The sequence below is a fragment of the Ziziphus jujuba genome, chromosome 4 (genome assembly GCF_031755915.1).
Source record: "Ziziphus jujuba cultivar Dongzao chromosome 4, ASM3175591v1".
NCBI classification, from domain to species: domain Eukaryota; kingdom Viridiplantae; phylum Streptophyta; class Magnoliopsida; order Rosales; family Rhamnaceae; genus Ziziphus; species Ziziphus jujuba.
The window spans coordinates 26,742,353-26,760,000 of NC_083382.1; the positions used below are offsets into that span (position 1 = coordinate 26,742,353).

General features: G+C 28.8%; 3 protein-coding genes across 3 annotated transcripts; all 3 read left to right on the plus strand.

Moving 5' to 3' along the window:
• Positions 1-1,401, plus strand: LOC112491382 (aspartic proteinase CDR1). The gene has a single exon (XM_025072951.3). It carries the CDS (start codon positions 1-3, stop codon positions 1,399-1,401), a length of 1,401 nt encoding a protein of 466 aa, XP_024928719.3.
• A 9,738-nt stretch (positions 1,402-11,139) lies between these two features.
• LOC107416630 (aspartic proteinase CDR1-like) lies at positions 11,140-12,758 on the plus strand. Its single transcript, XM_016025148.3, has one exon. It carries the CDS (start codon positions 11,165-11,167, stop codon positions 12,551-12,553), a length of 1,389 nt encoding a protein of 462 aa, XP_015880634.3. The 5' UTR covers positions 11,140-11,164; the 3' UTR covers positions 12,554-12,758.
• A 2,409-nt stretch (positions 12,759-15,167) lies between these two features.
• LOC107416631 (aspartic proteinase CDR1) lies at positions 15,168-16,689 on the plus strand. The gene has a single exon (XM_016025150.4). The coding sequence runs from the start codon at positions 15,184-15,186 to the stop codon at positions 16,597-16,599; it is 1,416 nt and encodes a 471-aa protein (XP_015880636.4). The 5' UTR covers positions 15,168-15,183; the 3' UTR covers positions 16,600-16,689.
• Positions 16,690-17,648: the final 959 nt, after the last annotated feature.

Here is a 17,648-nt window from a genome sequence, read left to right on the forward strand (position 1 = left end):
ATGGCCAATACTAATGCAGTCCTACTATTATCTTTCTTAACTACTCTGTCAATCTCCTTCCCATCAAGCACAGCAACAACCATTGCTAAGTCTAACGGCTTGACCATCAAGCTCATTCACCGTGATTCCCCAGACTCACCCTTCTACCAACCAAACCTCACCACTTCACAAAGAACTCGAAAACTCATTCTCCAATCCGAAGCTCGTGCACTTCGTTATCATCATCCTCTGCAATATCCCAAACAACATTTCAGTTCTAATGCCTTGCGTCCAAAAGTTGATTATCAGGGACCATCTGTGTACATGGCCCAAGTGGGCATTGGGACTTTCACATCAGGTCCCATCTATTACTTTCTCGGCATGGATTCTAGCATTGACCTAATATGGACACAGTGTGACAATTGTAGGTCTCCGGGACACCATTGCTTTCCACAGAGACAACCCCTTTTCCCTTCATTGCGATCGTCTTCTTATCGAAAACTTGTTTGCAATAGACACCCTCTTTGCTATCCAAGAAGTTGCATTGGAAACTTTTGCTCCTACATCAGCAGATTCGCAGACAACTCCACCTCTACTGGCTTTCTTTCATCAGAAACCTTCACTTTCGATTCAGATTCGTCCCGAAAAGAAGTTGTTCCTAATATCGTTTTTGGTTGCGGTTTTGATCAAGTACTCAGTGTAGATTTTGGTCAGGAAGGCAATTATGCAGGCATTTTGGGCTTAGGATGGGGGCCACATTCGCTTGTCACACAATTAGGCTCACGAGCTGGTGGCAGGTTCTCATATTGTCTACAAACGATGACTAATCCTGGCGGACGAAACACATTACTCCGGTTTGGTTCAGATATTCCAAACAGACCTGGTTTACAAAGCACTGACTTGCTGCAATATGGTGGTCAGTTAAGTGGTTTTTATGTAAGTTTGCTAGACATTAGCATTGCTGGTGCAAGGCTAAGAATCCCACCAGACCACTTTGCGAGAAAACCTTCTGGTGGAGGGACTGTAATGGATTCAGGAAGTGCTTTTTCATCCCTTATTCGGCCTGCTTATGATATTCTTGAACGAGAACTGATTAGGTACTTCTTGAGGTTTCCTACGTTAACGAGGATTCGTCCACCAAGGTTCTTTAAATTATGCTACGAAAGGATAGAAAGACGAGGTTACACCAATCTTCCAAGCCTTACATTCCATTTCAGAGGTGCCGATCTTGTGGTGCAGCCTCAAGGTGCATTTTATGTGAAAGAAGCTGCAGGTGCAAGAGAATATTTTTGCTTGGCAATGACGCCTTTTGATGGTGCGACCTTGATAGGTGCATACCAGCAGACAAATCAACGTTTCATTTATGACTTGAATACCAAGAAATTGTTCTTTGGACGGGAGGATTGCCTTCGAAATGCATGAAAAAATTTGTAGAAAGTGTCCTTTGTTTTATTGTTTCGCAATTAATCAAATAATGGAAAATTTCATATAACATAAATCAGATTCTCCTGTCTCTCAATATAAGTGTTGAATTAATGTGTATCTATTCTAAAATTGCAGGCCGTTAAAATTTGTTAATAACTTGAATCTTCTTTACGTGAAAATTAGGATCTAAATCAATCTTTTTTTGATCTTGTGCTGATTTTCACATAATATGTTGCGGCTACGTACAATATATATATATATATATATATATGTGTGTGTGTGTGTGTGTAATATGGTGGAACTGATGCTTATTGGGAAGGGAAAGTCATCGAGAAGGCACATGGGGTATATTGTTGTGAAAGGTAAGGGAAATAATTCGGTATAATTCATTCGATAAAAGTGAAAAATCATATATATATTTTCAAGATGAAAAAGAAAAATGCCTTAATATCTGACCCCTAGAGCTGGATAGAAACTTTGGTATATTAGTGAATTTTCTGTTTGTTGCAATTTGCGATTATAGAATTTTCAATGGGGCTTATTAGATAGCAACAAATAATGAACAATTAACATTTTATGATTGAATAATATTGTAAAATAATTATGATTTTTAACTGTTGTAATTAACAAATATAAATTGATAGTGCAGTTTAAATGATGATTTTTTCAAAGTATAAGATTTAATTATAATTAAAGTAAAATTGAAAGGATTTAAATGAAAAATTTTCAATTAGAAATATATAAAGTAAAGATACAATGCTTTGGAACATTGAATACAAATATATTTTGTAGGGTAATTGGTGCATTTTCCCCCTGAATTACATCTATTTTAGCACTTTAGTCCTCAACTTTTTTTTTTTTTTTGACAGTTTAATTTCTAAAGCAGCATGTATTTGGTGAGAATGAACCTTAAACTTATTTCCATCAATTCCCCGACGGTTTTGATCATGTGCATGTCATGTATGGAAACAAAGAGAAATAATAAAGAGTCAACATGATCTTTTCACCCTTTCAAATAAAAAATTCGTGAAGTAAAGTGTCAAATCTTGTGTAGTTTTAGGAGATAAAGTATCAAATTTTGTGTAGTTCAAGAAGTATATAAACCAATTACCATTTTTTCTTTTTTGGTGGTTGTCTTCCCACCCCACCCCCCCACCCCACAATGAAAGTTATTTCTATTTTTATTTTCAAAGATTGGTCTAATAACATGATATTCATTAGTTTTGAGTGGAGTGGCATATAATGTGTTATCTTTGAATATTAAGTGCTTGACTTTGGTACCTTAGAAAAACAACAACAACAAAAAAACAAAAAAAACAAAAAAAAAAAAAGAAGAAGAAGAAGAAGAAGAAAAAGAAATGCTTGTAGTACTACCCATGACACTTCAGCTGGATAATTTGTCTTCGAATATTCTATCATTTTTTTTATCTGATAACTATTGATTAAAAGAAATCAAACTGCTTTTAATCTCTGTAAAATTCAATGTAGTTTGAAGGAAAAATAAAATAAAATAAAAATGCACAAACTTTAATAAGACAATAGTATTTAAAGAAGAAAACAAAATAATCTTAAAAGGATTCTTGTAGGTGATCCTAAGCTCTATCACCTACGAGAATGAGGCTAATCCCTTGAAAAGAACATGTTCAGATGGTCTAGGACAATGTCATGCAACATATTACGATACATTATACTATCGTGCAACATATGTGATGTTGTCTTGGACGATCTTGAACAAATTTTCCTAGATGGAAGAAAAAATATATTATATACATGGTCCTACTTCTTGCGGGTGATAGAGCCTATAATATCCTGGGTGTGTTGCTGAGAATTGTAAGCTATATTTCAATATCTTGCAACATTTTAAGAAAATCGTATCGCTTAGGATAATATTTCTATACATATATAAAGTTTTGATCTATTGGAAATATAATTTCCATCTTATGTTGGTTATCTAGTAATGTGACAAGTGCTATGAGTGCTATTTGCCCAATTAATATTTTAGTATTTAATCATTAATTGACATGTTACTCTTAGCACTTTGATACGTTAACATGTTTCCACATTCCTAATAAATTACTACTCTATAATAATCTGGTAGAGCCACAATTTGAAAATAGTATAGCCAATTTAAAAGTTAATATAAGTTTTCAAAACTAACAAAACCTAAAAATGCACTACTATTATTCCATTCCAATAATGCACCAATAATTGCATAATAAATATATATTTTAGCTTATGATATTAAAAAAAACAAAAAAAAAGCTTATGAAATTTAAAAAGAAAAAAAATATTTATTATGAAAGTAGTATTAAATCATTAATTGGTGCATATGTTCCTGAACTACACAAGATTTGGTACTTTAGTTTTAAAACTACACAAAATTTTGCACTTTAATCCCTTATTTATTTATTTATTTTAAGGATAAGCCAATTCAAGGATCAAATGTCCAAAAAAAAAAAAAAAAGAAGAGAATAAAATGTCAAAACATATGCAATTCAAAGGAAAAACACGTCAATTATCTATTTTTTCATTTTATAAATCAAACAAATTATGGATATATTTGTACGCTCTACAAGTACATCCATAACTTATAGGCTTTTTGATGTACATTCTCTCCATAATTTGTACTTGTAGGCTTTACCATTTATGCATAAAAGTACAAGTACAGCCACAATATGGTTGTACATTCTTTCTAAAGATATGCCAGGTGCCAAAGAATTAAAAAAATAAAAATAAAAAAACGGAAGTCTCAAAACTTATGTAATTCAGAGAACAAATCCTTTTTTTCTTTTTTCTTTTTTTTTCATAAATCAAACAAATTATGAATTTACTTGTAGGCTTTGTTTGGATTGTAATCTGTTTGACCATGCTCAAGTAAAATTCTTTGACCTTTAATTTACAATTAGCCCCGTGTAATACATGATACATATAACTATAATAGATGATGTAATCATAATAAATAATGTTAAATATAGTCTATAATAATTAATTATAATTTAAAATTTTTATTGTTAATAAGTATATTTGAATTCTTTTTTTTTTCTTAATTTATACTATAAAAAGTTATTAAGAACTATAAATTTGACTTCTATATATAATACTATTCAATTATAGAATTCAAATTCAAAAATTACTTAGATAATTTTTTCCATCTATGAAATTTTTTTATTTAATTTTTCATCTGTGAAATTTAAATTTAAATTCAAATACATTTATATAATTTAATCTAAATTCAAATATATTTAAATAATATTTTTCATCTATATAATTCAAATTCCAATTTATTTTTTTATTCTTTGCAAATAATTAGTTTCTATAAATTAAATACTGATAATGTAATTTAATTATTATTATTATTATTATTATTATTATTATTACTTATCCTATAAATATATTTTTATCTTATAAGGTAAATTATTTATGAAATTTAATTAAAAATGTTTACCCATTTATTTTTTTCCATCTATAAAATTCAAATTCAAATGTATTTATATAATTTAATTTAAATTTAAATATATTTATATAATATTTTCCATATATAGAATTAAAATTAAAATTCAAATATATTTTTTAATTCTTTGTAAATAAATAATTTTTCTATGTTAAATCATTATATTTAATTTGTTTAGATAAAAAAATTCGATTTAAATGAAATGATAGTATCCTCTATATCTCTTTCATTATCTAATATATATATATATATATATATATATATATTAATATTAGGGATCTTTCTTTTTATATAGATTTTAAAATGTTTTTGATGAAATAACTATTTTCATTAAATTTTATAACTCATTTTTTCTATTTACAATTATTTATGTCATATATAGAATATTTTATGTTGTAAATATTAATCAAATCCTATACAAATATGTATATTTATGATTAATAAAAATCATGCCTTAACATATTCCTAAAAAATCTTCAATTTTATTTTATATTAAATATTAGATTTTAAATAATTTAATATTGAATAGTGAATATTAAAATTGTAGAAATTTATTAATTTTTCAACTTAAATTTAATTGTTATCATTCCAGATCGAATTTATCCATTTTTTTATATTTAAAAATATAATAATATAATTATAAAAAATAATTAAATAGTAGAATAATTATTTAATAATATTATCATTCCCTTTAATAAATTAAAATCAACCTGGAATAGCAATTAAATTTCAAAATTGAATATGACAAAAAAAAAAAAATCAACTCAATCATAATCACAAATCAAACTAATGGTCATTAGTATTGTACAATTTTCATTACATTGTAAATATTTAGGTATACTTTTAAATATCTACTTTTTATATAAAATTGCTTTTATATTGCTCCATGTTAATTAAATCTTATCATGTGTGTATGTGTGTGTGTGTGTATATATATATATAAGTACATTTTGAGTTATTTTTGGAAAATATTGAAAAAAATGCATTATCCATTTTAAATTTTTGATAAAGAGATCAATTTCATTAGTAATTACCATAGATTAATCTTATTATTTTATAATAAAATTTTATTTATTGCATATCTATATATGAATATGTTTTAGTGTATAGAGTTTTTGTATGAAATATCTTTAATAATAAAAATGTCTTTTATTATATATTTTTTTTATTTTACCTAATCTTTAAAAAATTCAAAAAGTAACAAAAATTTCTCATACCAAGTTTTATTCCATCACCAAAAATAAAATCTTCATTCCCACATATTATTGAAATTTTCAAAAATTAAAATCAAATTTTTTATTCCAAATTTTACAAAGATTGTATAATATATACAAGTGAGAGAGTCAGCAAAAATTTTTGATCATACAATGAAAAGCAAGACAAAACAAAAATGAATTAAAAAGAATATGTGAAATCAGATTTGGTACAGATTGAACATGTCCGCTTTCTCATGGACCGATGAATTCTAAGAAGTAACTATCCAAGAAGTTTTTTAGCCAAAAAAAACTATCCAAGAAGTTATGTATTTCAATGTACAGATTTTCATGTTCTTTATGAACGTTAGCAGTCTCTTTATGAAATATGCTTTTATATATATATATATATATATATATAGTGCTCAAACTAAAATAATTAACTAAAATATGATAGTTTCCTTCATCAACCTCATTGATTTTTAATGTTTGAAATATATGATATGAAATCAGATAGAAATGCCAAAAAAAAAAAAAATCAGATATTAAATTAGAACTATGATATGTAATTAGTAATGATTTATAAGCCATTATCTGTCCCAAAATGATACACATGGACACATGTTTATTAAGTAATTTAATTCAAATTTAAATGTATTTATATAATATTTTTTATATTTAAAATTAAAATTAAAAAATATTTTTTGATTTTTTGTAAATAATTAATTTTTTTATATTAAATCTTTATATCTAATTGGATTATATAAAAAATTCGATTTAAATGAAATAATAACATCCTTTATATCTCTTTTATTATCTAATATACATATATATTTTAATTTAAAGGATCTTTCCTTTTATATATATTTTAAAATGTTTTTGATTTATTTTTATTAAATTTTATAACTCATTGTTTGATTATCTATCTATATATATATATATATATATATATACACCTAATAATTTAGAATAATTGTTTCAATTTCCGAATGATTGAAGTGTGGCAATTGCCTATTGATCCTTTAATAGCAGGCTCATATCGCATCAGGTACTCGTGCGAGATGTCTTTTCTAGCCCAGTTATTTATTTCCAGTGTGGTGATTATAATGTTCTATATCCTGTCTCTTTATAATTAGCCTTAGTAAATTGTCCTTTCTGCAGGATATTGTGCATATTTTGACGTAGAGAATGCAAGAATAAATTTTGGTCAACTATGTCGAAAAAAGGGAGTAGAAAATCCTGGGGGTTTCAAAGAAGCAAGAAAAAAGAAAAAAAAAAATTGTTAATGGTTAATAAGGAAAAAAAGGTAACATTCTCTATTAGAATTAAAAAAAACAAAAATAATAATAATAATTGTTTCTTTTTATTTTTTCATTTTTGTTCCCTGTTAAAATAGAAAATTTTCTAAAAACATAAAAAATAAAAATAAAAACAAAATCAATAAAAGTAACTACTAATAAAGAAAGTATTGACTTATTTAATTAAACTTAAAACTAGTTAAATATTAATTATTTTACTTAAGAATAAATATCAATTTACCAACAAAATAATATATTTCCATGATTATTTGATTTGTAACTATTATTTGTCACATAAATTTATTGATACATAAATTTCTCCAACTATATAATAGTTGCTTTTTTTGTTTTTGTTTTTTTTTTTTTACTTTTTTATTTTTTTCCTTATTAGAATGTTATAGAAGAATCAAAATCAATTAAACTTCTATATTAATCAAGAAGCATATGAAGAAGATGAAATAACTGTTTTATATAGATTTTATACACTATATAGATTCTATTTATTATTACTTATTACTTATTATTCATTATCTTACCTGTTATGAATGTAACCAGATATATATATATATATAGATATAGATATATAAAATTAATTTTTCATATAAATATTCATGACTATCAAACAATTGATAAAATTACGTATGGTTATAATTTTAAAATTAATTGAAAATACATAAATTATTTTATTTTATCTTATTTACCAAATATATATTTATGGCCTAATTAGTATACATATATACTATAAGAATCATAATGGTTAATAAGGAAAAAAGGGCAACGATTCTTTACTGAAAAAAAAAAAAATTGTTCAACTATGCTGGAAAAAGAAAGTAACAAAAAAAAAAAATTGTTAATGGTTAATAAAGAAAAAAGGGCAATGATTCTCTACTGGAAAAAAATAATAATAATAAATTTTGGTCAACTATGCAGAGAAACGTGGGGGTTTCAAAGAAGAAAGAAAAAATTGTTAATGGTCAATAAGGAAAAAAGGACAATAATAATCTACTAGGAAAACAAAAAATAATAATAATAATTGTTTCTTTCCTCTTCTTATTTTTGCTCCCTATTAGAATAGAAAATTTTCTAAAAACAAAAAAAATAAAAATAAAAACACAAACAAGAAAATTAACTACTAATAAGGATAATGTTGATCTATTTAATTAACCCTAAAACTTTTTAAATTTTAATTATTTTATTTGAGGATAAATGAATTCTAATTATAGCATAATATATATTTTTATAAGGTCTACTAATATACACTTTGACATCTAATATTTGAATTTAAATTTCATGATTGAAGAGTATTATATATAGATATAAAATTTTTAATTCTTAACAAACGTTTATAATATACATTGAAAAAAATAAATCCAAATATATTTATCACCAATAATTTTTTTTTATTTTTTTATTTTGGAGAATATGTCTAGGCAGATCGATTTTATCAACTACATCAATGCTAACAAAACGTAGTAGACATTCAAAGTTTGTGTCCTAAGATTTTGGAAGGTCTCATGTTTTGACAACAAAACAGAAATTAGTAGCATTGAAATGATGTTTATAGATGAGCAGATTTTTTTTTTTTTTTAATTTTCATTACATGTTATTTATATTATTATTATTATTATTATGTTTTTATATTATACAATATAATATTATATATAATATCATGCATGTGTATATAATATACTATATAAAATATATTATTATTATAATTGTACTTATTATTATTATTATATAGATTATACAATAGAATATTATATATATATAATAATATAATAATATAATAATATTATGTATCCATTCTTTTGTTTAAGATTTAAAAATTTAAACCTATGATGAATAGATACTGTTTTGAAGCGTTAAAACAAGACTATGAGAGATATTTTAAGATTTAGCAATCTACTAAGTTTGGAGCAATCTTTTTGGAATTAAAACTGTCGTGTTTGGAGGAGATTTCAAATAAATTTTGCCGGTTATCCCAAAAGGAAGTAGACAAGATATTGTTCTCGCAACTTTATACTCATCATGTTTGGGGAACTATTGTAAAGTTTTAAACTTGACCAAAAAATGAGACTTCAAAGTATTGACTCAGACATTGATAAGGATGAACTGAAGGCTTTTTCAGAATGGATATCAAGTATTGGAGATGGAATAATTGGCGGTCCGAATGATGGTCATACAATGATTGATATAGCTAACTGATAAAGGATACAGAAGATTCAGTTGCATCTATTGTAAATAGCACGTATCCTTCTTTCTCAGAGAATATTAATGACCCATCATATTTACGAGAAAGAGCCATACTTGCTTCGACTCTTGACATTGTTGAATCCATAAATGACTACATGAGTTCCCTTAATCGAACTGAGAAAAATACATATTTAAGTTCTGATGCAACTTGTAGATCTGATTCGAACATTGATCCTATAGAAGATCTTCATATACCTAAATTTTTTAATGCTATAAAATGCTCTGGGGTGCCTAATCATCAGTTGAAATTAAAAGTTGGTGTCCCTATTATGCTGTTAAGAAATGCTGATCATTCTTTGGGGTTGTACAATGGGACTAGATTGATCATTACAAGGCTTGGTAATCATGTTCTCGAAGGAAAAGTTATTTCGGGAAACAATGTTGGATTTAAAGTTTTTATTCCAAGAATGACTTTAACTCTATCAGACCCAAGGTTACCTTTTAAGTTTAAAAGAAGACAAAATATTTTGGTTGTATCATATGCTATGACTATTAATAAGAGCCAAGGTCAATCTATTTCGCATGTCGGACTTTATCTTAAAAGACCAGTTTTCAGTTATGGACGGTGATATGTTGCAATCTACAGAGTTACAAATAGGAAAAAATTGAAGATATTAATTTGTGATAAAGATGGAAAACCTATCAATTCAACCGCTAATATGGTCTTTAAAGAAGTTTTTCAAAATTTGGATTAATTAGGTTGAATTGAAAGTTTTGGTTTAATGTTATTTTTATGATACTTTATATATGATTTGATTATAATTCCTTTTTACAATTATTATCAAAATAATGTATGACAATTGTATATGCCGTGCATCGTATGGGAATATATCTAGTATGGAGTAAAGATACAATGCTTGGTAACATTGATTCAAACAAATTATATATAGATAAAGATTTTGTGTTTGATGAAATATTGGTGAAACGTCCATCCCTTTAATTTAGAATGTATTTAAAAAAAAAAAAAAGTAAAAGGAAAAATTCCTTTTTTTTTTTTCCCCTTTTCTCTACAAGATTCTTAAACTTCAATGTACATAAAAAAAGTATTCAATATTTAATTGTGCTAAAAAGATAATATTATTAGAATCCAATTTGATTATGATGAGGAAGATTTTCATTAAATGAACCAAAAACTATTTTACTCCTTTTACTTTTGAAGAAATAATAATAATAATAAGTAAAAAAAGAGCCAATAAACGAAGACGAAGAAGAAGAATCCGTTTTACTTTTTTCTTCTCTACAAGGTTTTTTTTTAACTTTCTACATAGAAAAAAAAAAAAAAGAAAAAAAGAAAAAGCTTAATACTTAATGCTAAAAAGATAAATGTTATTAGAATCCAATGTGATTATGATGATGAAGATTTTCATTGAATGGACCAAAAGATCACCCATAAAAGTTTGAATCAAGCAAGCAAGATTACCAAATTCATAATTGATCAAGCCAATCCTTTCCCATTTAAGTCAATTTCTTCATCAGTTAAACACATAAAGGCATGTGATATAAAAATCACCTCAACCTTCCAAAGGTAAAAAAAAACAATCTTGTTCAAACATTTTTGACGAACCATGGCCAATATTATTGCAGTCCAACTTTTATCCTTCTTAACTACTTTGTCAGTCTTCTTCCCATCAACCACAACAACAACAACCATTGCCAAACCTGACGGCTTGACCGTCAAGCTCACTCACCGTGATTCCCCAGACTCACCTTTCTATCAACCAAACCTCACTACTTCACAAAGAACTCAAAAACTCATTCTCCAATCCAAAGCTCGTGCACTTCATCGTCAACAACATTTCAATTCTAATGCGGTCCGTCCAAAAGTTGATTATCAAGGACACTCTGTTTACATGGCCCAAGTGAGCATTGGAACTTTCACATCACGTCCCAACTCATCCATCTCCTACTTTCTCAGCATGGATTCTGGCAGTGACTTAATGTGGACACAATGTGACACCTGTAGGTCTCCTGGACACCATTGTTTTCCACAGAGACAACCTCTTTTCCCTTCTCTGCGATCCTCTTCTTATCGAAAACTTGTTTGTAATAGACACCCTCTGTGCTATCCAAGAAGTTGCATTGGAGACTTTTGCTCCTACAGTAAAAGATATGCAGATGAATCCACCTCTGTTGGCTTTCTTGCATCAGAAACCTTCACTTTCGACTCCGATTCAGCCCGTAAAGAAGTTGTTCCCAATATAGTTTTTGGTTGCGGTTTTGATCAAACACTTAGAGGTGATTATGGTCAGGAAGGCAATTTTGCAGGCATTTTGGGCTTAGGATGGGGACCTCATTTCCTTGTCAAACAATTAGGCTCCCGAGCCGGAGGCCGGTTCTCATACTGTCTACAGACAACGACTAATCCTGATGGACAAAACACACTCCGGTTTGGTTCAGATATTCCATATAGACCTGGCTTAAAAAGCACTGACTTGCAGCAATATAGTGGGGTATTAGCATTGGGTGATGGTTATTATGTAAGTTTGCTAGACATTAGTATTGCTGGTTCAAGGCTACGAATCCCACCTGAATATTTTGCTAAAAGACCTCCTCGTGGAGGGACACTAATCGATTCGGGATGTGCTTTTTCAGCCATTGTTACACCTGCTTATGAAATTCTGGAACGAGAACTGGTTAATTACTTCTCAAGGTTAGGTGGGTTTTCAAGGATTCGTCCGCAAAAGTTCTTCGATCTTTACTACAAAAGGTCAAGAAGACAAGGTTACAGCAATCTTCCAAACCTCACATTCCATTTGGGAGGTGCTGATCTTGTGGTGCAGCCTCAGGGTGCTTTTTATATGATAGAAGGAAAAGATTATTTTTGCTTGGCAATGATACCATTTGATGGTGCGACCTTGATAGGTTCATACCAGCAGACAAATCAACGTTTCATCTATGACTTGAATGCCAAGAAACTGTTCTTTGGACAGGAGGATTGTAGCCGAAATGCATGAAAATTTGTTGAAACTGTGTCTTTGTTTTATTGTTTTGACAGGTAATCACATAATGAAAATTTCATATGGAATTAGTTAGCATAAATCAGATCTATTTGTATCTCTCAAAATAAGTATTAAATTAATGTGTATCTGTTCTAAATTTGCAAGCTGTTAAAATTTTTTAATATCTTGAATCTTGTTTTCGTGAAAATTTGGGTCCTGATGATTGATGAAGAAACCTTACATTTATATAATAATTGGATTTATCTTTTTCGGATCTTACTACAAAATGATGTCAAAGTATGATAATTTGCATTTGCAGAGAATTGCTGGTTTTTACATGCATGATATGTACAGAAAATATTTATACATGGAACTGGTTCTTAAATGGGAAAAGTCTGCTGGATGGCACATGGGGTATTGTTTAGAAAGCTACTGGAAAGAATTCAGTAACATGTTATTTAATAAACTTGCAAAACCGTGTATATTTTAAGAGAAAAAATTATTTAGGACCCTTAGAGCTGAAAAGAAACTTTAGTATATTAGTGAACTTTCAGTTTGTTGCAAATTGCAATTACAGAATTTTCCTTGGCGCTCATAACATTGCAACAAATAAGGATAAAAATTATTTTTTAATAAATGTAATCATGTAGAAAGTGGACATATATGTTATGTCATTATGAAAACATGTATCAGGTTGCTGACTTGTCGTACATAACCAAAACATAAAGCTCTGCAACTTTAATTAGTTCAAAGTGTATGCCAAAAGGCATTACAAAAGTTAATAAACCATATTTGAACTCAAGAAGATGTGATTGCAATTACTTCAAACTGAACCAGATTTTGTCTTAAAATGTGGATGGACTAATTTTACTTTCAAACTTAGCATTTTTCATTAGAGAATTGCATTCCTGATACACAAAATAAACTTTTGCCACTATTTCTGATTTTCATATTAATTGTGGGAAACACATCCTCTATACCTTAATATAATCAGTTCCTTTACCAATATAATTGAAAAAGTTCATACACATCCTCTGCTTATACAGGTTGGGCGCAGACTAAGACCCACCTAGGATTTGAGTTGAAACTTGAAGCCGGGTTCGAATTCGGTGCTTCTAATGAAGACCCACACCACTTCTATAGGGAAGAGGAAATGGCCTTGGAAGAAGAGAATGGGTTGCTGAGAAAATAAGGAAGCTCTGAGTAGGGTTCTTCTCATGGGTTTAGGATGGGCACACCCGAACAAAATAATAAGCAGAAAATAAAAAAGTAAAATAAAATAAAATAAATAGAAAATTAGAAATATATGAAGCAAAGATTCTAAATTTACATGAACGTTTTCAATAGGTTCTTTAAAAGTCTTATATTCTTTACTTTAAAGAATCATATTTTATTTTCATAATAAATAATGAAGCTTGATCCTACAAATAGAGAGTCAAATTCAGATTCGGCATAAAGTTTTTAACAAATAACTTATTGCTATATAATTTTCTTTGCACAACTTTAATGAATTTATCTATTATAATTTCATATTTCAATATTTTTCTAAATATTACTTTGATGCAGGGAAGAGAGAGAAAAGAGAGAGAGAGAGAGAACATATAATCATAATTGTTTACAGGGAAATACAAAATTAAGATTACTTGTAGAGAGTACTATTGGAATTGGATTAAGAAATTTATTTTTTATTTTTTAAAATTCTTCAAAATGCTTTTTATTTTAAAAATTTTACTTTTTAAAATAAAGAGCAAGAAATACTCTTAGGTAAAGAAATACTCGTAGGTAGCATTCATTATAAATATATATATATATATATATATATATATGAATATATATATTTTTTATTTGTTATTAATTTTTTTTAAAAAATAAATCCAACAGATTATAGGTGTGTTTGTAAGTTTGGTAAGCGAAAAAACCACCAAAAATATATTTATAGATTTTGTATTTGACCAAACTTATTTGAAATCGCTATCCCTTTAAATTAGAATATATTAATAAAAAGGTAAAAGAAAATTTCATTTTACTTTCTTTTTCTTTTTCTTTTTTCTTTTTTTGCAAGATTTTTAGACTTAATTCTACATATATATATATAAAAAAAAAAGAAAAAAAGAAAAAGAAAAAGAAAAAGAATAGTACTTAAGATTTAATTGTGCTAAAAAAACGATATTATCAGAATTCAATTTGACTATGATGACGAAGATTTTCATTTAATGAACCAAAATTAATCTATACCTTTTTACTTCTTGCATTAATTAAAAAAAAAAAAAGTAAAAAGAGCAAAAAAAAAAAAAAAAAAAAAGAAATGAGAAAAATTCCTTGTTTTTTCTTCTGCAAGATTTTTAAACTTAATTCTACACATAAAGAAAAAAGTACTGAATATTTAATTGTGCCAAAAAAATGATATTATTAGAATCCAATTTAACTATTATGATGAAGATTTTCATTGAATGAACTAAAAGATCATACATAAAAGTTTGAATCAAGCAAGCAAGATTACCAAATTCATAATTTATCTAATAAATGCCTTCCCATTTAAGTCAAATTCTTCATCAGTTAAACACATAATAACCTGGTGCTATAAAAAATCACCTAAACCCGTCAATGGTAAAGAAAACAACCTTGTTCAAACATTTTGGTGTGCCATGGCCAGTATTATTGCAGTCCTAACTTTTTCTTTTATTATTGCAGTCCTATTTTTTTCTTTCTTTAGCACAACAACAACAACAACCATGGCTAAACCTGACGGCTTGACCATCAACCTCACTCACCGTGATTCCCCAGACTCACCTTTCTATCAACCAAACCTCACCACTTCACAAAGAACTCGAAAACTCATTCTCCAATCTGAAGCTCGTGCACTTCATCATCATCTTAAGCAATATCCCAAACAACATTTCAATTCTAATGCCTTGCGTTCAAAAGTTGATTATCAAGGAGATTCTGTTTACATGGCCCAAGTGGGCATTGGAACTTTCACATCAGGTCCAAATTCATCCATCTCCTACTTTCTTGCCATGGATTCTGGCAGTGACTTAATATGGACACAGTGTGACACATGTAGGTCTCCGGGACACCATTGCTTTCCACAGAGACAACCTCTTTTCCCTTCTCTCCGATCCTCTTCTTATCGAAAACTTGTTTGTGCTAGACACCCTCTTTGCTATCCAAGAAGATGCATTGGAAACTTTTGCTCCTACATTAGCAGATACTTAGACAACTCCACCTCTGCTGGCTTTCTTGCATCAGAAACCTTCACTTTCTATTCAGATTCATCCCAAAAAGAAGTTGTTCCTAACATTGTTTTTGGTTGCGGTTTTGATCAAGTACTCAGAGTAGATTTTGGTCAGGAAGGCAATTTTGCAGGCTATTTGGGCTTAGGATGGGGGCCTCATTCCCTTGTCAGACAATTAGGCTCCCGAGCCAGTGGCAGGTTCTCATATTGTCTCCAGACAATGACTAATCCTCGTGGACAAAACACATTCCTCCGGTTTGGTTCAGATATTCCTAACAGACCTGGTTTACTAAGCACAGACTTGGAGCAATATAGTGGTGTATTCAATGATGGTTATTATGTAAGCTTGCTAGGCATTAGCATTGCCCGTTCAAGACTAGGAATCCCACCTGACTATTTTGCTAGAAGACCACCTCGTGGAGGGACTATAATGGATTCTGGATGTGCTTTTTCAGCCATTGTAAGACCTGCTTATGAAATTCTGGAAAGAGAATTGGTTAAGTACTTCTCGAGGTTAAGTGGGTTAACGAGGATTCGCCCTCAAAGGTTCTTCAATCTTTGCTACCAAAGGTCAAGAAGACAAGGTTTCAACAATCTTCCACAACTTACATTCCATTTGAGAGGTGTAGATCTTGTGGTGCAGCCTCAGGGTGCGTTTTATGTGAAAGAAACTTCGGGTGGAAAAGATTACTTTTGCTTGGCAATGATACCATTTGATGGTGTGACCTTGATAGGTTCATACCAGCAGACAAATCAACGTTTCATCTATGACTTGAATGCCGAGAAACTGTTCATTGGACAAGAGGATTGTAGCCGAAATGCATGAAATTTGTAGAAACTGTCTTTGTTTTATTGTTTCACAGTTAATCAAATAACGAAAATCTCATATCGAATTAATTAGCATAAATAATGTGTATCTCTGTTCTAAATTTGTTAATAACTTAAATCTTCTTTACGTGAACGGTCCCGAGAAGCCTTATATAAAATAATTGGATTAATATTTTCCGGATCTTACTACAAAAGGATGTGAAATTATAATAACTTGCATTTGCAGAGAATTTTTACTGATTTTCACAATATACTGTATACATGGAACTGATTCTTATAGGGAAAATTCAGCTGGATGGCGCATGGGGTATTGTTTAGAAAGCTATTGGAAAGAATTTAATATAATTCATTTAATAAACTTGGAAAATCATATGTATTTTCAGGGGAAAAAAAAAATCCTAAATATTCGATGCTTGAGCTGGAAAGAAACTTTGGTATATTAGTGAGTTTTAAGTTGGTTGCAAATTGCAACTGTAGAATTTTCTTTGGGGCCTATAAGATAGCAACAAATAACGATAAATGTTATTTCCTAATAAATGTAAGCACGTAGAAAGTGGACATGTATGTCACATCGTTTAATTACCTTGAGCATTCTGTCATTGTGAAAACATCTATCAGGTTGCAGACTTGATGTACATAACCAAAGCATAATGCTCTGCAAACTTCAATTAGTTCAAAGTGTGTGCCAAAAGACATTATCAAGTTAATAAAACATATTTAAACTAAAGAAGATGTTATTGCAATTACTTTAAACTAGACCAGATTTTGTCTTAAATATGGACTGATTTTACTTTCAAACTTTGCATTTTTCAACACAAAATTCGTGAAAGTGAGGGGTTAGAGACTTTTGCCACTATTTCTGATTTTCGGATTGATTGTTTCCCCTTCCTTTACCAATGTAATTATAAAAGCTCATACAGTTTTAAATTGAATATGGGTCCTCAAATCATACTCTACATTGAAACCACCAGGAAAAGTTCAAAGCAACCAAGATCATCACCAAATTGATCAGAACCAAGTTTTAATGCTTTTTTGCAAGTCAAAGCA